This window comes from Piliocolobus tephrosceles, chromosome 5 (assembly GCF_002776525.5).
Source record: "Piliocolobus tephrosceles isolate RC106 chromosome 5, ASM277652v3, whole genome shotgun sequence".
NCBI lineage: Eukaryota > Metazoa > Chordata > Mammalia > Primates > Cercopithecidae > Piliocolobus > Piliocolobus tephrosceles.
The window spans coordinates 163,472,418-163,496,202 of NC_045438.1; the positions used below are offsets into that span (position 1 = coordinate 163,472,418).

General features: G+C 42.0%; 1 protein-coding gene across 1 annotated transcript in view; it reads right to left on the reverse strand.

Annotated features, from left to right (window-relative positions):
* CDYL (chromodomain Y like) overlaps positions 1–23,785 on the reverse strand; it is a 62,840-nt gene that overhangs the window by 15,731 nt on the left and 23,324 nt on the right. Inside the window, exons 2-3 of the mRNA XM_026456827.2 lie at positions 3,772–4,028; positions 1,978–2,150 (exon numbers count right to left, since the gene is read on the reverse strand). Coding sequence (XP_026312612.1) covers positions 1,978–2,150; positions 3,772–4,028 — 430 coding nt within the window. The remainder of the gene's footprint in view (positions 1–1,977; positions 2,151–3,771; positions 4,029–23,785) is intronic.

Consider the following 23,785-nt stretch of genomic DNA (forward strand, 5'->3'; position numbering starts at 1 on the left):
AAAAGCTAAGCTCATGGAATTCACCCTGAATGGATATTAATGAAGCTGTCTTAGAGGTGTTGAGAGTCAGCCAAGGATTTATGATACTGATCAAGCAGTTTAATCTTAAACTGAAGAACAAGATGGTCCCACCTAGTGCACCACAGGGATGAAATCCCCTAGGAGATCAGAAACAATACTTAATAAGATTAGACTATAAAATTTCAAACTACTTCTGAAAAAAAAACACCCACATCATATGATAGCCTGTAAAAGGTAACTTTCAAAAGATTGAGGGATAACGTCTTAAACACATGTGTACATCATATGAGAAAATACAGTAATTCTGAAAATGATTAAATATGTTATGAAAGACCAAGGCAATCCCCTTCAACCCAGAGGTGTGGGTTCCAGGACTCTTGTGATGGGCTGTTTGGGCAGTGCCCATCAGAGTCATCTTGGGTGTCCGTCAAAGAAAGACGTCCCTGCCTACCCCAGACTCACCAACACAGAAAAAACAGCCCCCGCCAACCACCACACCAATCCTGCTGTGCAAGCTCTAGAAGGGTTTAGGTGCTAGAAAGCCCAGTGCCTCAGTGCCTCAGCGGGAGCCTGGTAACTGTCAAAAGTAGTTCAACTTCAGCCCTCCAGAAATCTGGGATTTTGGAAAAGATCAAACTTACTTTATTGCCATTTTGCAAGTCTATGTTTTCTTTCATTTGTCATCCTCTGTAAGTTAAAAAGGCAAGCACAAAGGGCTTATGGGGGCCACCTGGGGATATGTCATTTTAGGGAGGTGGGCAGAGAAGCCATAGCTAACTTTCTGGTTGATGACTAGGTTTCATCCATTTCAAACAAAATTCACCTCTGAAAAATTAGACACTTCTAATTATACATAGAGTGATTAGCATGATAAATGAGGGGATATGCTGTTAGCAGAATTACATGGTTTTAGAGAAAGTTTTTTGTACTGTTATCATATAGCAGAGGAAAATCCAACCACCAAGGAAACAGAAACATCACAGTCATACTGTCACATGAAAAAAGCAAGTTGCAAAGCAACAACAGAACTAAATTGATATTATTTGTGTGTATATATGAAACAAATATTTGAAAATGCTTAGATCAAGACATCTATTTTACATCATGGTGATCATAGTTAATGTATTTTATACCTGAAAATTGCTGAGAGTAGATTTTAAGTGTTCTCACCACACACACAAAATGGTAAGTATGTGAGGTAATGCGTATGTTGACTAGCTTGATTTAATCATTCCACAATGTATTTGTGTTTCAATACATCATGTTGTACGCTATAAGTATATACATTTTTTACTTGTGAATTTAAAAAGAAGTCTAAAAAATTAAACAACATGAGAACAAAATGTTCAGAAAAAGGTTGGGGAAGACACACCAATGAATGTTGGATACCTTGAGGGGACGGAAGAAGGAGGAGGACTTCTGCTTTTTATTCCCTACTATCTGGTTCTCTGTCCAGCTGGAATTTAGGATGAACCTGAACAAGAATGTGTGCTACTTGTATTTGAAAACAAAACAAAACAAAACCAAAAAGCTCTCCATGTGATGTTACGGAAGTGTCTCATCATAAAGCCTACACAATTTACTTCGGAGTCAAGCAAATGCTAAGTTATTATTTGGAAGAGATCTTTATTTAAGGATTGAAGACAGAACATACTCATGGCACAAATAATAGGAACACTGTCTACACATGATCATATACTCTAATCATTAGAACATTCCCTGAACACTTGCTGGGTTTAAACCAACCTTGAAATCAGTTATTTGCCCAAGGCAAGTAGTAATTTATGGCAAGCCCATAGAAAAGACAGATGATTTAATTGATTTGGCTGCTCGTGTCTCTCCATGGAAGAAGATGAGTATTTTATTCTCGAGGCTTGGTCAGGCCCATTCTATCAGGATTGGTATACCAAAAACAAAGCGCCCAACCAGTGTTTAAAAAACATCATTTTTACATACCTGATCGCTTCTGCCATTTTAGTGCTTTCTCTTTTCCTGTCATCGGTCAGACGTCGTATAAAATAAATAAAGTCCAGTCCACAACAGAAGACGCTGCCGACCGCGCTGAGCAGCACAAGCTTGCTGTCATCGGCAGCGGCCGTGCTCAGAGCGCTCTGGACTTCTCTCATCACCTGAAAGTCACCAGAAGTTAAAGTGGCAAAGAGTATTTTGGGTGTGAAATCCTAAAAGCATTTTTTTTTTTTTAGACAGTCTCATTCTGTTGCTCAGGTTGGCGTGCAATGGTTTAATCAAGGCTCACTGCACTCTCGAACTCCTGGGCTCAAACAATCCTCCCGCCTCAGCCTCCTGAGTAGCTGGGACTATAGGCTTGGGCCATCATGCCTGGCTAATCTGTCAACTTTTTGTAGAGATGGAGTTTTCCTATGTTGTCTAGGGTGGTCTTGAACTCCTGGGCTCAAGGGATCCTCCTGCCTTGGCCTCCCAAAGTGCTGGGATTACACGCATCAGCCATCCCGTTCGGCCTGGAAGCATTTTATTACTGGATAATCTGCATCTATGAAAAATGCATCATAGACTGATACAGTTACTGATATCTACCATGATTTTAATTAATTTGCAAATGTCTGTTTTTCTGTAACCGGAGACTGAGATGCTGGGGATGGAGTAAAATATAACTACATAACTAGAGTATAATTAAAAAGACATGGGAATCTACATTATCTTAGGATTTCTACAGCCATTGCGGCTCTTAGATAAGGCAAGTTGCTTATTGTATCACTGGGCATTTCTCCAGTTTGGACAGCAGGTGGCACATTCAAACCAGTTGAAAGAAACTCGTTCAGTTCTACTGTTTTGGTTTTGTTTTGTTTTAAAAACTACCCTATTACACTTGGGAAAGAAAATAGTTTGCTGCGTAAGTGCATTAAGTCCAAGTACATTAGCACAGACAGGTAATTTTAGGGCATAAAATCATTTTAAATGATCTCTGTGAAGCATTTAAAAATAACTAATGAAGGGACTCTGCAGTCTAAAAATGTACCAAGGACCAACTTTGAACTGGTTTGTTATGTGACCCGGGCAAACACACAGACTTTCTGTAGTTAGGTTTTCTTGTCTGGACAAAACTCAAGCTAGCTACTCATAAACTACTAGGACTTAAGATTTTGGAAAGGTATAGGTTAGGTTCAAATACTGCCAATGCTAGAAACTTCACAAAATTCATGTTCTAACCTTTCCCACAACCAGTTCTAGAAAACTTCCTTACGAGGCGCTACTAGCAATGAGCATGCGTGGAAAGCCCCGCTGTGTGTTCCGCTGCAGCCGCTGAGGAGTATCTGGGGACTGGAAAGACGGTAAATATTCTGAAGGGACTGGGACCCCCGGGGCACTTACATTCTGTCTGAACAAAGAACCCTTTAAGAATCTGATGAAACCTAAAGCAAGGCCCATGCACACACATTTTCCGCGTGCCTCCATGGAGCCCTGTGCCCGCCAGATGAAGAGCTTCCAGGCAGGAGATGGACCAGAGGCACAGAGCCCTGGGTGGACCCACACCCAGGAGAATGGGGATGGACACGCAGCACGCTCCAAGCATCCTGAATTCACGGCCATCCGAGGTGTGGCACGGAGCAAAGCCCGCAACTTCTCTGCTCCCTCCCTTCTGGTGGCATCGGGAGGCGGCCCAAAGGGAAGGTTTAGAAAGAGCACAGGAAGAGCCAATTCCGCCAAGCAGGCCCGGAAATCAGGCAGGGAGAAGCGCGAAGCCCACACCAGCCCAAGAGCGCCTCTCACCTCTGGATTTAGTGAGTTATTCTCTGAGGACTTTGTGGATAACAAGATGTGGGTGAAGCCATCCTGCTTCCTGACCACAATATCTCTGTATCTATAGGCACTCTCTGTTTGCCTCACGCTGAAACGCAATCGTTTGTCAAAAGGCTGGTCTCTTCTGTCGTCAATAAATTTCCTTTTGCTGGCCGTCACTCCCGTAACAGATGTCTGTATGCTGGTTGTCCCATTGGCTGTCAATGCATCCATGAACGGAGATGTACCTGCCGAGAGTTTGAAATCACAGTAGTCTGTGGCGTCCCACCACCAGTTCACTCCCAAGTGTCATCTCTGAACTGGATAAAAATGTTCATTACACACTTAGGACTTAATGTATTCATATAAGAACATTAAAACTTCGAACCTTTAGAAAGCCAAAGTCTACTTTTAAAGCCACTTGTTCTCTTTCAATGTCTGACAAGAAAATCACTCTTTTGTTTCACCTTGCCTAAAAAACACAGATGGAGACGTACTCATTGAAAGGAGGCTACATAGTTAAGAGATTTTTTTAAAGGACAGAATCGAGAGAGAATGGATCTCGTGGAGACTGTCTCTTCCAGGTTTGAGAAGCTGAAAGAAAAAAGGAAAATGATTCAGGAAAATATCTTATTATTAGCGTCAAGGCCATCTAGTTGAAACTTCTTTTTCCGAAAGCAAAATAAACTGGACAGACACACGGATGCAGCCAGCCTTCCCTCTGGGTCACAGAGCCATGTGGCAGCCACCACTTCAGACCACCGACCCTGTGGGACACTCAGGAGTTGTGTCTAGCTGCCCTGGGAGGGGACTATCGGAAAGTCCATCTACTTGTCCCAGTTCCACTCCTTTTTCAAACAGCCCTGTTAAGCAGCTGAAGATAGCTCTCCTCTCTCCCACCACATAAAGCATCCTGCCAACGTTCCCTCATATGTCACAGCTTAACAGCAGCAAGCATGTTTTGCCAGCGTCTTGAGATGGGGTCTTGCTATGTTGCTCAGGCTGGTCTAACTCCTGGCCTCAAGTGATCCTCCTACCTTGGCCTCTCAAGCAGCTGAGATGTACAGGCATGAACCACTGCGCCTGGCTAAGAATGCAAATAATTATCCTATCTACATGAATTGTCCAGACATGATCTAATGTGGTGATGAATGCACAGAGTGGATGGGGAAAAAAGGAAAGAAATGTAAGAAAACCAGATCAGGCTTTACTAGTAACATCAGCAACAGCAGAAGTTCTCTGAGCACGGAGCATGAAGAATTATGAATCAGAAATATTTCCTCCAAAGTGAAAGAGAGTAAGCCAAAACCACCAGAAAACTCAAGAATGGACGTTTCAGAGGAGCCAAATAACCTCCCTGGCAAAACAACCTGGCTTTCATTCAACTGCTGGAAATGCTATTTTAATTGCTAGAGGTTTTCTTTTTTTTTAATTAACTTTTTTGAAAAATTTAAAGAGGTTATAATACATATATATGGTTCAAGAACCTAAAAATATAAAAGATATTAAAGTGAAAGCCCCCCACAACCTGATCCTATTTGCACAGGACCCCCTGCCCTCTTAGAAACTGGGGCTGGTTTCTCAGGGGTCCCACCAGAGCATCTCCATGGATATACAAGAAAACATCAGGGCAGACTTCTCCATCACCCTGGCTTTTAAAAGCACACATGGCAGTACACTAGACACACGGTTTTGCTGTATCTTATACATTGTTGCCTTGCTTGTACATATACAAGAAATACACATTGCTACATCTCATGGTTATTCCTTTGACAATATCTTAGACTGGCTTCTCTATCAGAACATAGCTTCCTGTTCTTTCCAAACGCTGCATGGCAGGCGAGGCCCACGGTAGGGATGCACTGTAATTCCTTTTCCAGTCCGCACTGGAATACGCACTACTATTCAGGGACTTGTCAATATGACCAACAACACAGTGACCTCTGTCACCCCAACGCTGTCAAATCTCTACAAGTTTCCAAAGGACTCGTAGCCTGGAGTAGTTCTAACTGAAGACCACTGGGTCGGATGTTACCAGTCAGCCAAGGTGTTGCTGGGTCCTTCCAAGGAACTCAGGAAAGACTTTTTTTTTTTAACCTCCATCCTCTTCCCTGCCAGATCCTTCTCTCATCTTTGTTTAAAAATGTTTGGCAATCTTGTCTCCCCTCAGGAACCCTCTCTAATCTGTTCCTCTCCTCCGTGCCATCCTCCAGTCTCAGTCCCATCACAGCCTCACCCGCCTGCACTTGCTGTCTCCCTCTGTCCCTCTATCCCTCTGTCCATCATTCTTCACCCCATTCAACTGAGACCCAGAGTTCACATGGCCAGGAACCTTCTGAGTCTACAGAAATGGATGCTGGATGCTCTGAACCTGTGAGTCTGGAGGAGCGGGAAAGGGGCTTCCACAGGGCAGCCTGGAGTTGCTGAGGGAGGAGGCGAGGGAGAAACGCTTGCTCCTCCAGAGTGAGTATCCAGGTGGAGATGTGCACGGCCCGAAGTGCACATCTAGATCAGGGGAGGGAAGTCAGGGCTGGAGAGAGGTACTTGGGGTTGGTGCCAAAAATGGCTAAACTGACAGTATGAGCTCCCAGGGGAAGACTGACACGGAGAGTGAGCCTGCTGAAGCCAGCTGGGAAGTGCTGGGGAAGAGCACAGACAGAGCCAGGAGGCAGCAGGGAAGCAGGAAGGCAGTAACTGGCTTCCTCAAAGGAAGGAGAGCAGGCCACAGCAGTGAGGATGTGTCTGCAGGGGCACGTGCTGCAGAGGTGGAGGAGAATGCAGAAGAGGTAACGTAGGCGGAAACGAGAGGCCACTCGTAAGCATGGGCGATGCTTCACTATGGCGTGAAGAGTGGAAGCCAGACCACAGGACACAATGGAAGACAACTAAAAATCAATCAACAAAAACACACATGAGCACAGCAGTTGTTGTTAAAAGTGCAGGTGAGAAGACATTGCCACTTAGGTGACAGCCGACAGCAACGATTTCCCTGCCTGAAGAGAGATCACATCAGGAACAAGGCCGTGCGGAAGCAGGCAGAGGCTACGTGACACAGTGCTGGCATGTTGAGACAGGAGACAGATGTGGAGACTTTGGGCATTCTCAGAAGGGGGTTCCTTCAGACTACACATGCCAGCAGCTGGTAATGCCAAGTGAGAGCTCCGTGGGTCTTTAAGAGCTCCTCAACCTGAGCTGGATTTTTAATTGCTGCTATATCCAAGCACAAAAAGCAGCATCCTGGCAACACAGGGAAGGCCTGGTGCCATGGCCCAAATGCCTGTGTCTCACCCCAATTCCCGTGGTGAAATCCTCACCCACAAGGCAATGGTCTGAGGAGGTAGGGCCTGTGGGGTGATTAGGTCATGGGGGTGGGGCCCTCATGAATGGGATGAGTGCCCTTATAAATGAGGGCCGATACCCCCTGGCCCTTCTGCCATGTGACGATGCAGCAAAAACGTGCTATCTGTGAACCAGGAAGTGAGCCCTCAGCAGATCCTGAACCTGCTGGCACCCTGATCCTAGGGTTCTCTCCAGAATTATGAGGATAATTAACACAGTAATTCTGTTGTGTATTTACAAGCCACCCGGTTTACGGTATTTTGTTATGGCAGCCCAAATGGCTAAGACACCTGCCTCCCACCAGGACAAAGCTGGCTGGCTTCAGGTCCGCCCTCCCCAACTCTGAACTGCTCTTGCTTTCACTGTGTCTTTCCTTTCTCTATGTAAAAGTCACACATTCCTTAAACCCTCCCAGCAGTTTTCCTGGTGACTTCCTTCCACCGAAGCAACATTTCCAGGCTATGGAGTCTATGTAGCCTTTATATGTGAGTCTCAGAAAAAGCTCAGCATTTTCTTTGAGGCGACAGTGCCTACGGAACTATCCGTGGCTCTGCTAATTTAAAAATGGATTCATTTTGGCTCATGCTGACCAAGACTACTCGACTTGGCGTTCAGCCTGCTGTGTTAAAACTGTGTTGGCTCCTAGTGCCAGTGAGGTCCCTGCTCATTTCAGACTCTGTGATCTTGCTGGAGCTTCAGCGACCACATCCCACCCCAATGTAATTCCTGGCACTCCCTGTTACTCATCTGAGTAGGGCATGTGACACTGAACTTTGCACTATTTAGGTAGAGAAGTATTCACAGCAGGATCAAGTCTTGGAGTCCCAGACTGCCAGCACTGACTAGGACCCTGATCATCACGTGTGCCCCCCACTCAAGACAATTGAGCCACAGTGTTCTCACATCACCCAGGGTTCTCACGCCACCCAGGGTTGTGCCCATCTCAGGACCTTTGCACATGTTCTTCCTTCTGCCTAGAACATCTATGACCTGGAATTCAAATGGCCAGTTTCTTCTGCTTATCTGAACGGCAGCTCAAATTGCAGCTCTCAGACAAGCCTTCTTGGACCTCCCATCCTAATGCCGGTCCCTCCCATCAGCACTTCTTATCACCCTGGTTTGTTTTCTTCAAAGCACCCCGAAAGTTGTTTCTTTCTCATTGTATTTTTATTTATAGTATCATCTATGCACTCCACTAAGCTGTGTGTAAGAGCAGGGTCCTCACCAAGCTGTGTGTAAGAGCAGGGTCCTCACTGTCTTATCCACCCATCCCCAGTGCACACAGCACTCAGTACATATTTACTCAGTAAACTCATGGCGGGGCCTTCAAGTCCCTTTAGTCCACATCCCTCAATTTAGAGATGAGTAGCTTAAGTGACTGGCCAAGTGTCACACAGCTCATTAGCTCAACCCAAGCCAGGGATGGTAAGCTCTACACTTCAGAGCAGAATTAGCTGCTCATGACTAAACAAATGGTCAACACTGAGATTCAGAAAAAACTCACCCCCCACCCCACACTGTGGAAGTCAGTGCGACTCCCCTGGGACGACGACTCTCATGGAAACACAGGAGTACAAGTTGCCTCTGTGAACTGAGAGTTCCTTAAGGATTTGGATTCAGAGAGTACCAAGGCTTTCCTAGGATTTATTAACATAAAATTCGACTAGGAAAGAGACCTATTTTAGTATCTCTTGCAGTAATTGATTTTCTTTTAATATGTTCAAGAGCAAAAAGGATACCCTCAAATAGACATGGTGAATCTGTTAAGTATCACTGCTTCAAAAAGTGCAAGTCTCCAACAATGACCTGTGACACCCACTTCCCACCTAAAGAGAACAGTGTCTGTACTTCTTCACCTGCCACTGATAACTAGGAAACTGAATAAAATACACATAACAACTGTTTGCAGGAACTGGACCACAGGCTGTGCAGGGCAATGCTACCAGAGTGAAAGGAGACAAACATGGTGAGCCTAACAGTCCACCCGCCTTTCCACCGAAAGCAGCTGCCACACTGCAGGTGCAGGGAGGGGAACCCAGACACAGCTGGCAAAAACGCTGTCTTAGAACAGATGACTTGGGGGAGGCCCAGGAGGCTGTAATTTGTGAGGCATGATATGGAAAAGGAGGGAGCTACACAGACAGAAAGTTCCAGAGAGCCTAGGGATCCCTTTGAGCCTTTGCTGAACCAATCTGAGCATGCACAGGGAGAATTCCACAAGGCTGGGCAGTGAACAACTTTTGAGGAAAGAACAATTACCAGAGACCTATAAAATGAAAAATCTCAAGTTTGCCTAGCGACGGAGGTCCTCATCAGCCGGAGCAGAGACCTCATCAAATACATGAGGCATTCAGTAGAGACCCCAGAACAGGCACACATCAGCAGTGGAAATAATCTAGCTCTAGAATACAGAATACTTAAAATTGCACTAACAAAGCTTCAAAATAAGCTGTGAAAGGATCAAACTGATATGCAACTAACAGTTTACTGCCAGAACAAATCTAACACTTTAAAAAAGCATACAACAAAATCCAGCACCCCAAAATGTAAATCACAATGTTCAGTAATCAATCAAAAATTACTAGACAAGAAAAGAAGTGGGAAAATAGGACCAGTGACTAAGATTAAATCAGTTAACAAAGACTAAAAATGAGAGATGATAGTATCACCAGAAAAGAACATCTTCAAAACTGTTATAATCTCAATGTGCTCAAGGATTTAAAGAAAAACATCAATATAATGCAGAAATGAAAGATTAGAAATAAAAATTTCATTGAATATGTTTAACCAATTAGATACTAAAAAGATCAGAGAACTTGAAGGCACAGCAACAGGCTATGTCCAAAATGCAGTATGACAGGAGAAGAAACAGAAAAAACAATGAGCCCGAGTGCCCTGTAGGACAATGTTAAGCAATCTAGCATATGTGTAATTTGAGTCTCAGAGAAGGGATGTGTGTGTGGGTGTATGTGTGTAAGTAAAATATTTGCAGAAATAATAGTGGAAAGTTTTCCATATTTGATAAAAACCAGAAGGTGACAGATCCAAGAAGCTTAAAAAATACTAATTATGATAAATACACACAAACCCCAAACTAAGGCCTATTATATAATCTGTTGATAACATGAGAACAAAAAGATTAGATAGAATAACAGAACTCAATACTGACATTCAGAAAGTATACAAGACAGAAGAAAATGGAATGGCACCTTTGAAGTACATGAAGAAAAAAACAGTCAACCTACATACCCAGCACACAGGCAGCAGAAATGTCCTTCAAAAACAGAGGAGAAACAAACACATTTCTAGATAAAAGCTGAGAGAGTTTGTTACCAGCAGGCATGCACTGTAAGGAATGTTAAAAAGAAGTTCTTCAGGCAGAAGGAAAATAATACCAGACAGAAGCCTGAATATATACAAAGGAATAAAGAGTATCAGACCAGTAAATATACGGGTAAAAATGACCTGCACCGACTGCATACTAAGTGTAATTAACTAAATGTAGACAATAGTAACCGTTTGGCCTCATCACTGAAACAATGTCTCCCCTGCTTTCATACCAACCTAACAAAAATGAATAAAAACCACTTTGTACATACTACAAAAATATATTAAAGTATCTTCAAAAAATGATTATTCTTTGGAAAAATACAAATTCTCAAGACTGATCTTTGATGTAGCAGAAACAAAAAGAAAAAAAAAACAAGGAAAGAGAAAAAATCATTAACGAATTACCTCTTAAAACAGTTTACAAGCTATGCAGGTTAAGGAACAGCTGTGTAGTAACAAATAGCCTCAGAGCACAGAGAAAAGAAAGAAAATTCACCCAATCTGTTTTGCAAAGATAACCCTGACCAGACACAAATGCCACAGAGCAAAATCACGTACCAATTTTACCCATTACTCATGAAAGCACAATCTTACTGTACTAATAGTTAATAGTTTATGTAAAGGGCACTTTAAGATGTTGTGAGATAGCTTAGTTCAAGGACAAGAATTGCAAAAATATACTCAACAACAACATTTCTAGATTTTGGGAACTATTTAGAAAATAAACATACATTAAAAAGAAAACACCCATAATTCCTAACTAAAATTAGGAATAAGTAACTTCGAAATTAAAAAAAAATGGAATAAACAAGTAGAAAACATCAAGTTGTACTAAGAAACAAAAAGACCCTCTCCCCCCACAACCACACACACAAAAAAGGTGGGGGGTGGGAATGCCATGATTCTGGAGAACACCAAATACTGTAAAGCTATTTCTCTTTCCAAATTTGAATTCTAGTAGACTTCCGATTAAAACTTTGGTGGTTAAGATTTAGCAGGACAGCAAGACAAGCTAAAAATTTTTTGAAAAGAATAATGAGGGAAATATGCCTAACTAGTTGTATATTATCAATCTACATGAAGAGCACAGTTCTAGCACAGGGGAAAACGATGAGCGAGAATTAGTCTAAGAATAGCTTCTATGATGAGGATACATGCATCACAAATCAATAAGCTGGTATAAACCATTCAACAAATAGCAAAAGTCTTGTTCAATAAAAAGCATAACAGAACGTGAAGTTTCTAGATGGAGAAGAACTTAAACAGGAAAAGGGTTAAAAAATTTGAGTACATAAAAATTGAAAATTTCACAGATGAAAAGCTAGTATTTTTATCATTAAAGCACTAATAACTGCAAAGCATAAAACAGACCTAAAAACACACACAAGGCTGGGCGTGGTGGCTCACTCCTGTAATCAACCCCACCACTTTGAGAGGCCAAGGCAGGTGGATCACTTCAGGTCAGGAGTCTGAGACTAGCCTGGTCAACATGGTGAAACCCTGTTTCTACTAAAAATGCAAAAACTAGTCGGGTGTGGTGGCGCGTGCCTGTAGTCCCAGCTACTCGGGAGGCTGAGGCAGCAGTGAGCCAAGATCACACCACTGCACTCCAGCTTGGGTGACAGAGTGAGATCCGTCTCAAAAGACACACACACACACACACACACGATGTGTACAGCTAATTCGAATGAAGCAATGAAAACACTAAAGCATAAAAAATTGATCTGATTAAAAAAAAGACACATTCTTTCTACCTTCAGATTAGAAAACTTTAAAATATGGCAATCTAGGGCTAGCGATGGGCACATATACATAAATCGGTACATTCCTAGAAAGCAATTGTGTAAGATGTGGCCATCAACCCCTGCCCTTGTAATTCTACTTTTAGAATTTTACTCCTAAAACAGAAAGTATATGAGGATATGTTTTTACACACAAAAGGTATTCAAATAGCTTTACTTTTGAAATGGAAAAATTGCCAAAAGTGCTAAACTTTGTGCCTAGCAGTAAGGAAACAGCAAAATTAACAATGGCACACATGTACCTGACTTAGTATTATATAGCTATTATGCTTGTGAAGATTTTTTAAAACACAGGTCAGTAAGTGCATCACAGCAGCTACCATTTATATCATACCTTACACATGCTGAGCTCCAAAGCACAAAATCTGACTCAACTCCCTGCAGCAGCGCACCTGAAAGGTGTGTGGGACCTGCAGATCTGATTCCCAGGCTCATGTCCTTCCACTGCCCATCTCCAAAGTCATACATGAAAACAATTAAAATGAAAGATAACAAAAGGGGTATGTGGACAGATAGATATCAACAATGTCTCCATGTGAGTTTATTAGGAATGTAAATTATAGAAATGCTAATAATGGCTCTTTCTTGATGAGAGAGACATAGAATAAATCTTATCTTCTTGCTATTCTGTAAATTTTTGCAATATATTACTAACGGAATCAAGAAAGCACTTGAAACTATACCATGGGATCCAAAATCCAGACAGAAGTGTCTGGGGTATTATTCTTCACTAGGTAAAGATTAACAGATATTTCTTCAATTATATTTTAGTTTAGAATTGTCTAATCAAGAGTTAGCAAGTTTTAATATGTTTTCAAGGCAGAAGGGTCTCAACTGCAAAAAGAGTTCATTCAAAAACTGCTTTTAACTATCTTGGATATTAATGACCACTGTTGTCTTTGGTCTGAAGTCAAAAAGCAAGGACTACAGCATCTACAGAATTAACAGCTCTCCCTTTATGGAGTTTAATATTTCAAAACATTGTATTTACATATATTGAAAGTAATCCTATTTACCTATACAAACCTTACAATTTTATTCAGATTATACAATCTGCAAATTTTCTTTAAGAACAATTTTTCATATGAACATGGAAGTAAATGTAGGCTTTAAACATCAATACCTCTTTTCTTCATAATGTGTTAAATAAGTCCTTCACAAATAATTGTAAAAGTGTCTTTGCTCCAACTCCTTCAATTCCAATTCCCTATCCATAGGGGTCTCTGAGTTAAAGGCCAGTCTAATTTTAGTAGACTTCCAATAAAAACCTCAGTGGTTAGGATTTAGCAGGGAGACAGGCTAAGAAATTTTTGAAAAGAAGAATGAGTGAAATATACCTAACTAGTTGTATGTTATAAATCTACACGAAGCGCATAGTTCCAGTACGGGGAAAATGATGAGCTAGAATTAGTCTAAGGATAGCTCCTGTGATGAGGACAGATGCATCACAAATCTATATAAGCTGGTATAAACCATTCAATATATAGTTCACTATATGTGCTCATTCTTAGCCATCTCTAAGAAAGACACTGATACACCATCAGGACTGAAATCATGTTTTGTTGTAAAAACAAGTGACACATTAGGAACAATCTGAGTACACTGCGAATTTCACACATTTATGCACAATTGTTTAAGGCAGTGAATGCACAACTGCACCCAACTGAAACTGGCTAGGCAGGAATACACAAAACACACACAAAACACACTCAAACAGCCGCCCACCCACATCAGGTATTACAACTTTCTGTATGATTTCAGACTGCAGTCCTTCTATTGCTTCACAGTAACCACACGCTGAAACCCTTCCAATGCCCACTTCCACAGGCAAATTTCTGCTGTCCTTTTTCAAGATAAAGTATCATATTTATTGTAGTACTTGCTTTTCTTAACTATTTGACACTTTAAATTGTGCTACTGTTTCTATTAGGCTAATGTGCCCATGACAAAGTTTCTGTGGGCTGTGCCTCTCATCTCATTTCCCCCATAAGCCCTGTAGCTTTTATTGCATGATTTTCCAGTGTGGCGATTTTTAGGAACACATATATCACATTATAGCAGAACTCATTTTAAGTTTTCTCTCTACTGCTCAGCTCAGTATCAAAGTCATTCATTTTTTGGTTGACTCAAGAAAAAATTTATTCACAGCCATGTTTTAGACGTGGCCCTAAAAATAAAACCATCTAACTTAATGATATGCTTCAAGATGTCATACAAACCAACCAACAAGAGCTCAATGGGGAGCGAGGATGGAAATGCTTACTACCAAACACCACATTCACAGAAGGCTTTAAACTCACTTTAAAAGCAAAAGAAAAACCTGAGAACGGAGGAGGTGTAAAAGGCATTTTAGTCCATGAAACATACAAATAATTCCTTGAAACTGCTAAACAACTTCAGAATGCTAGAAATGGAAGGACAGGTGAACAGCAAACCACGAAATGAGAACATTAAATACCTGAGACTGCACAGGCTTAGGGAGCATTCTGAAAATCTACAGAGAACACAAGCTACGGTTCCTGCAATTAAAACGATTCTGTTTTACAGCTACCTTTTCACAGAGAATCAACCCCAAAAAATTAAGTGCCAAAAGAAACGAGGGGACTTTAAAAAGAAAAATAACTATTTTGAGATAAAAGTACCAACTAACGAGATGATATATCTTTAAATCAACTCTAATTATATTTTCCTAAAACTAAATAAGACTAGCCTGATTAAACCACAGAACTGTGAACCTAGAGACACATAATACTGTTGTATTAGATGTGGCAAGTGCAATGTGCTGCATGACAGCAGGGGTTCTCACCCTGACTCTGCAATGGCATTGCCAGGGGACTTTTAAAAAATGCTCCTTGGAGAAAGGAGAACTCTTTATTAACCACTGTTGGCAGGAATGTAAAGTAGTACAGTCATTATGGAAAAGAGGATGCAGGTTTCTTCAAAAATAAATCTGTCATATGATCCAGCAATCTCTTGACTAGGTATTTATCCAAAGAAAATGAAATCAGCACGTCAAAGAGACCTCTGCACTCCCATGTTTGCTGCAGCAGTATTCACAATAGCCGAGACATCAAACCAACCTAAATGCCCATCAACAAATGGATGGATAAAGAAAATGCTGGTACATACACACAATGGAGTATTATTCAACCTTAAAAAAAGAGTGAAATCCTGTCATGTGGGGCAACATGGGTGAGCCTGGAGGACACCATGCGAAGTGAAATAAGCCAGGCACAGCAAGACCAACACTGCGTGATCTCACTCATATGTGGAAGCTAAAAAGCTGACCTCACGGGAAGTAAAACAGTGGTTACTAGAGGCTGGGAAGGACGGGGTGAGGGGAGAAGAGCCAGAGGTCAGGGAACAGATATAAAACCAAAGCTAGACTGGAGGAGTAAGTTCTGAGTGTTCTATGGCGCTGCAGGGTGACGATATTTAGCAACAATTTATTGTATGTTTTCAAATAGCCAGAAGAACAGATTTTAAATGTTACCAAAATAAAGAAATGATAAATGTCTGAAGTGATGGATTTGATCATCACATATTGCACATACACATCAAATTATATTGTACATAACTGTAAGATGTACATAAGTGTTGAGTAAAAATAATAAAAAATAAAAGGGGGGGAAAAACGCTCCCTGGTCCACATTTGCAGGCACCTGAGGGCTCTGGGTGGAGCTTGGGCCCGCGCTGTGATCAGACGCACCCCGAGGCTGGGGACCCGCGCCAGGTCGGTGTCTCTGCTGTCCACTGATGACGCTGCGTATCAGAGGTCCCAAGCAGGATATTCAAGGTAACCCAAAGGAAATGGTTCAGGTCAGAACACTGAGATTACAGCAGCGGTAACAGTTCCCGTAAATCAGAGGAGGGATTGTTCAAGTCCAGGTAATTAACACAGATAAGTAACAATGATAAAAGGGGAGGCAGGCGGCTCAGGATCTGGAAACCAGCAAGGAGCCCTGAAGCGCCTACTAGTGGGCACCATCAGGATTACTCCGTGTTCCCCGTTAAAACTGCACCCAAGGAAACGCACTCAACACAGTGAAGTGGTCTCCAGTGTAGACACACCGTAACTGCTCCTTCTTGTATTTATCCTTTCTTAACAGTATCGTTCAGGAAGATAAAAATGTTCACATATTAATCATCCTTCCTCAGGATTAATTGCCCATGCATTGATAACTCTTTCCAAATTTGTTTTATTCCTCACTGAAAGCAAGAGGGGGAATTCCAGTGAACAATCACACTGGATTTCAGAGCAAGGTGATCGCAGGAGGTCAGAGACACAGACACCGAGGCAATGGGTCGGCAACCAACACCTGTGGACCCGTCACTGCTGGCCGGGCAGTACCAGGTGTCTCACCCAATCCCCACACCATAATCCCCTGGAGATGAAAACTTCAGGTCCAGGAGGCCTAACCACCTTGCCCGCCCAAGGTCACTGAGCAGGTGGCGGGTGCCACGCTCATACCAAATTCAGGCCCATGAGGCTGCACAAATGTGGTCTCCATCACACCCAGCTGCCTGCCACCACATAGGCAGTAATGGTACCTACACACGAAAAGCAAACTAGCAAAAGAAAAACGGTGGAAAAATGAGTGATTACTGACAAGAAACCTCTCCACGAAGGTTAGGAATATTCCCAGGGAATGCTGGTGAAGACTTTACGGAGTTGGGATTTAAACTGACTCCCAAGTGCTTTGCATGCATTTGGTGCTCAATATGTATTTTTTGAATGTAATTGGTTAAAAAAAAAATGAATATGGCACACCGAGGTACCTAAATATACAGTATATCTGGCCACCTCCGTTTCTAATGCCGTTAGCAAAGAAACGGAGGTGGCCAGATATACTGCATATTTAGAGGATGATGCAGGTTTACCATGAAAAACCAGGATAGAAACAAACAGACTGCAGCCAGCCTTTGAAGGGTTAAATGCCAAGTTAAAAAGCATATGGACACAAAGCTGGAGGCACTGGAAAGTGCATAGCTCGCCCACCTGCGAGGAGTAACAAAAAGCTGAGCCTAGGAAGGGGGCGCTGGGAAACATCCTCCAGGGCTCAGAAAATGTGTTCCGAGCCAGCTTAAGGGGAAAAAATAAAACAAAAAAAATCAAGAGCTGTTGTAACTCCCAATGTGTTGTCTTGTTTATCAAACGTTAAGGGCTTCAAACTAGAGTCCTCTTGTTACTTCTGGCATTAACCTAGGGTAAGGGCAAGTGGACTGGTTTTCACAAATGGGGAGAAGGCTGGTGCTGGGCCACCATGCGGTGAGCCTCAGTTACTTGGGCAGAGAGAGAAAACGAGGCCTAGTCACTAGTATTCTGCGTCCTGCGGAGGAAAATGTAGGAAGTGACACACTAGGGACCAATGTTGGTGCTTCCTGCCCTGTGCTTAAAACACACCCATTTCTGTCCTATTGATCTATCTACCCACCTACCCTGAAGCTGAAACTGACCTTCCCTTCTTGCCATGCCTACAGCTGGGTTGAAGACCACCATTTTCCAGAGGAATGGCTCAGGGATGTATCATGCTGGTGCAATTACTAAGAAACCACACACACACACACACACAATTTAAAACTGAACAAATTCGGCTAGGTGCGGTAGCCGATGCCTATAATTCCAGCACGTTAGGAGGCCAAGGTGGGTGGATCACTTGAGGTCAGGAGTTTGAGACCAGCCTGGCCAACATGGTGAAACCCTGTCTCTACTAACTTTACAAAAATTAGCTGGGCATGGTAGCACGTGACTGTAATTCCACCTCCAGAGGCTGAGGCAGGAGAATCAGTTGAACCTGGGAGGTGGAGGTTACAGTGAGCCGAGATCACACCAATGCACTTCAGCCTGGGTGACAGAGTGAGACTCCATCTCAATCAATCAATCAATCAATCAATCAATCAAACTGAACAAATTTGATTAATGAGCTCTGCCATTTCACTTTAACCACTCCTGCCTTTTATCCCTCCTACTGCTTAAAGCTGCTGGGGCATCGGTGTTCCAGGAAAGGCGCCCTCCACTGTTTGCATGACCCACCCGAGGCCTGGCAGCAGAGCCCTGTCTCACTAGGGACACCTATGGACTTTGTCTTTAGATAATTATAGTCCAGTGGTGCCATAATGTATATTGTATATGTGTATTTTTCACAAGTCCTACATATTAGCAAATGGAATCTAGAGCATTTTTATTGTGATACAATGCACACAGCATACAATTTACCATTTTTAAGTGTGGAGTTTGATGGCATTAAGCACATTCACACTACTGCGCAACCATCACCACCACGCATCTCCAGAACTTTCTGTCTCCCCAGACTCCAATTAAACACCAGCTTGCCACTCCCACCCCCCAAGCCCTGGTAAACCACCACTCTAGTTTACTCTAGGTACCTCTTATAAGGGGAACTGTTTAGTTATTGATCCTTTTTAGACGGTCTTATGTCACTGAGCACGAGTTTCATCCATACTGCAGCATGTGTGAGAAATCTCCCTCCTTTCTAAGGCTGATGCGTATTCCATTCTGTGGACAGGCCACATTGTGTTTATTTATTCAGCTGATGGCAGACACCTGGGTTACTTCCACCTTCTAGCTATTAATGGCGCTAACAGGGGGGTACAAAGATTTCTTTGCCATCCTGCTTTCAATTTTTTGGGTATATACCTACAAACAGAACTGCTGCATCATGTGGTCATTTTAATTTTTTGAAGTTGTATTTAATATTTTCCTAAATTATCTAGAATGTGTTTAATTAGTAATTATAATAAAACTCTTGCAAAGGATTAAAATCATGGACTTTGATTACTTCCATTTCCTTGTTTAACGTCTTCACTTTCGTTCTCCTGGGATGGAGAAGCAGGGATACAAGGAGGTAAAATCCTTTACATGCTGGAGAGAGGTAAGTAACTCTAACCTGAAAACTCAAAATTCAAAATGCTCGAAAAGCTGACACTTTTCACCAACGCTAACACTCAATGGAAATGCTCATCATGGATTTCTGATTTGAGATGCTCAACTGGTAAGCACAATGCAAATATTCCAAAATCTGAAAAATGTGAAATCTGAAACACTTCTGGTCCCAAGAATTTCAGACGGGGTTATTTAACCTGTATTATCAATGGTAAATTGTGCAAGAATCTCTAGCCGATTTTGAGGCTATCTTAGCTTAGAGACAACACCATCATAAACTGTTACTTCTTTTTTGACGGCCTGGAACTGCCGTATGCCAGCCAGCCTTGCAGTTTTAATGTACACACACACGCCACACATGTATCCAAGCGTAGGATCCAGGCCTCACCACGCTTGTGCCTCTGGTTCCGTGCAGGAGCCTCACTCTTAAAGACACTCACTTTGCTGAATGACTTTCTGACAGTAGGATCATGAAAAGAACTTGAATTTGTTTTGTTCTGGTCTTCTGGAACAAAACACTCTAATTAGCAATATCACCATCAACTATGCAAAACTATACAGTGAGTGCAGGTTTCAACTAGAGACAATCAAGTGTCCTTGCCCACGTCTGAAGGTTCTGTGGTATAAAGGCCCATACTTATAGATTACTACGTGTAGAAGAATCCTGTGTCAATTTTAATCTTCATTTTGAGTTGTGCTGAGCTCCTCCGATGGCATTAATTCCTAAGGGGATTTGGATTTCTACATCAGAAAAGCAGCAAAGTCTTTAGTAACCCAAAGGAAATCTAACTACTCATCCTTACTCAGTTCTTCAAAACATACACGGAGATGAAGCAGTTTCAAAGTGATCCCTACAACCAGCATTTTAGAGTCAAAATTAAAAACACTGAGGAAAGCGAAATCCTTAAAAGTGAACTCTTATTATTTGAAGAAGTTAATGGAAAACTTTATTCAAGCGTGGTCAATCTTTAATTACAGATGCAAATTCAAGTTATTTAGCTTTACTTTTGACAAACTAAAACAAAAAAATCAGAAATTACTAAACAATATTAATCCTATCATTCTAACTAAGCATATCAGGATAAATTCCTAAAGTAAATTAAACAAGACAGGTGGTGCTTAAATTTAGTTATTTCCTTATTAATTGCTTTGAAAATAAAGCAAACATTGGAGAGAAAAAAGCAACATTCTGTATGTTACAATGTCACCTTAAAGTGCCAAAAAAAAAGCAGGGGGCAGGCACGGGGAGGGAACAGAACATCACCCAACCTTTCTTTTTAGTGCAGAGAATAAAGAAGAATTAACAGCAACAACAACAACAATTAAAAAGGGCAAATGAAAACATAAAAATAACCATAGCTACCTACAAGGTATCATTCTCCAGCAGTGGGATCTTATTATTGATCCCATCTTCAAAAATTATATTTCCTGCAGAAATGAGTCTACTTTGACATGGGATTGAATAATCAATACGTTTCTTCATGTTGATCCTGACTCTCAGAACCAACTGGCTTTTTGCAATTATTGTTTTCATAAGACAACTGATCAGTTATAATCTAATTTCTCTATTTCATTAACAGTATTGGTCATTAACTTCAAAACCTAGACATTAAAGGAAGACACTATCTTGGGTAGATAGAAGAAGAGTAGCTACAAGCAAACTTCTACTCCAAAGAAATTTAGCTTACAACCTATTGTTACTGCATCTAATGTGTTCTAAGCTAAAATGTTCAAGTGCTAATTTTCCACCGCTAGTTCACCTCACAGAGGGTAAAACTTCAAACACCTCATTTGGAAGGATATCTATAATTACTCAGAGTAAGGAGGGGTTCAAGGTGTTTGCTGATATTCGTCATGTCTACTTCAGCCTTCTACCTGCAATGCCAACAGCAATAGCCTAAGAATGAAAACTTGCCATCTATACTTTTAATCCTTCCTCAGTGCTGCCATTTCTATCAATTTCTCAGTATTCAAACAGCAGAGTACAGTACAGGACAATTAACTTCTGACTTCTGACCCCCATTTCATCTCTAAATGAGAGATTAGAAAACCAGTTTAAACTTGAGTAACATTTACATTAATTTTAACTGCGTCTCAACTGCTATCATAATGACTCTCTACGCTTAGTTACAACGTATTAGTATTAGTATATGTTATAGACCTCCCTTAAAACTACAAAGGCAAAGACTACAAAGTGTAACAACTAAACCCCAACAAGAAGCTAGTGGTGGAACCACCACACAAAAACAGTCAGTCTTGTGGTTAGCTCCTAAAAGCAAGCCACATACTTAGTTCTGGTGTTTCTAGAGGCTAGAGCAAGCCATGCAAATGCCATTAAAATGAATATTTTAGACAAAACAAACCTATGACTTCAAAAGACAATCTGGTACTTCTAAGATCTAAGCTAAATTGCTCCATGAGGTTCTTTAAAAGAAACAAGCCAATACACACACAGACACTCAACCACCCCAAAACCATAAGGAAGGAATAATAAGCATGAAAGCAAACGACTCGATAAGATAGGGCAGGTTACAAACTCAGTAGAATTTCCGAAGTACAGAAAAGCAGCTGTTTTCCTAGCGTTGCCCCTGTACATAGAGCTATTTTTTCCTCCCTAAAGAAAAATCTTACTTGGAACCTCAAAAACAAAACTGATCAAAGCTGAGGTTCTCTGGTGGGCAGGGGTGCTCTGGACTCCTCCTCAGCCTCAGGGCCCACCTGTCAGAGGAGGAGGTATGGCAGTGGGCTGTGCACGTGGCCAGGCCTCCATTTGCGGGGCCTGCCCAGCATGGGGGTGGGGGGATCACTACACACTACACCTCCCTGGAATTAAGAAGCATCGTAAGAAAATGGAAATGTGTGATTTTATTTTAGAAACAGGCTGCTGAGAGAACGGAGAGATGCCTCTGTCCTCACAGGCTCAGCTGCTTGCCTGGAATGAACCACTCAGATAAAGGTGAATGGTCAGCATCACTGAAAGGGGGAGGCAGGCCAGGGGGACAGAAACTGCATCCCCCCCCCACACACATCTGGTCATCCTTCCAGGTGTCATTCTGTCGGCCTTTCAATTCCTTTTCAGACCATGTGAACAGGGTCTTCACTTACCTCACAGTCAACTTTTCAAAACCTGTTCTCAGTGGTTGTGACATCCACTCAGTCTTTTAGTTCTCTTCAGTCAAGAGTTTCTAATCTCACGAGTTCTTTGAGGAAATTTTTCCACAAGTACATAGATTTGATATAAAGACTATCTTAGAAATTTAAAAAATCTGGCATGCAGTGTCATCTTCTAAGAGAAGGCAAGGGCTATGCAGTTTGTAAAAAAGATGGCCACTCCAAACCTGAAGGTTTCAAAGCAATCATGTTAATCATTCTGTAGAGGAAAAAGTATCGGAGACAAGTCTCAATCAATTTAGATCATGGCCCGTGACATAGCCTCAGGAGATGCTGAGAACACGTGCTAAGGTGGCTGGGTTACAGCTTGGCTTTATGCATTTTAGGAATACAGAAGTTACAGGCAAAGACCTAAATCAATACACGTAAGGTATACATCGGTTTGGCCTAGGAAGGCAGGATGGGGGTGGCGGGCCAGGGAGGCTTCCTGGTCACAGGTGGATCCAAAGATTTCCTAATTGGCAACTGGTTTCAAGAGTAAGCCCTGTCTGAAGAGTTGAATCCAGCATAAAGAAATGCTTGAGTTCAGATACGGAGGCGTGGAAGCCAAGATTTTTGTCATACAGACGAAGTCTCCAGGTAGCAGGCTTCCTATATAGGGTGACTGTTTCTTATCAGACCTGAAAAGGTGTCAGCCTTTCTGGAAAAGACCTGGTAAGGGAAGGAGATTCTCGAAGGGAAATGAAAATTTCCCCCACAAGAGAGCTTTACAGGGGCATTTCAGAGTATGTCAAGTTGTATTTTGGGATAACATACTCTGGCTTCCTTCAGGGCACCTATTCTCTGTCATGTGATGCTCCACCTGAGTCAGGTTGGAAATTGGTATCTGGCTGCTAGAGTCTGTTCTGTCAGTATTAGGAGCGCTCTTTTAATGTTAATGCTAGTCAGCTGTGTCTAAACTCCAACGCGATAAGGGTATAATGAGGTGTGTCTGCCCCCATCCCTCACATTATGGCCTGAACTAGTTATGTAGGTTTCTTTAGGGTCCCCTTGGACAAGAGGCAGTAAAATTCTAAGTTGGGGGGTTAGCAGGTTATTTTTGGTTTACAATTCTAATATCAAAACACATAAGTTTATCAAACATCCAAAACAACCCTAACATCAGGGCCAGGCAAAATGTGTTCACCGGCTCGAGAGCAGAGCGGCAAAATGTGTTCACTGGCTCGAGAGCAGAGCGGCAAAATGTGTTTTGGAAGATAGTTTGATAACTTGCATCAAAAATATTAAACAAAACAAAACAAACCCTTGAGAAATCCAAATCTAGGAATTTATTCATCATCATGGATTTCCACTGGGATGTAATCGAAAGGATGCTCTTTGCAGTGTGACTAAACAGTGGGGCGTTTGCTGTAATTAAAGTAGACTGTGGTTATGCCTAATGACACAGAGCTAAACAGGATCTATGAGGTTGGGCCAACCCCAGCACACAAGACAGAGATGTGTGTTCTCACATGCAAAC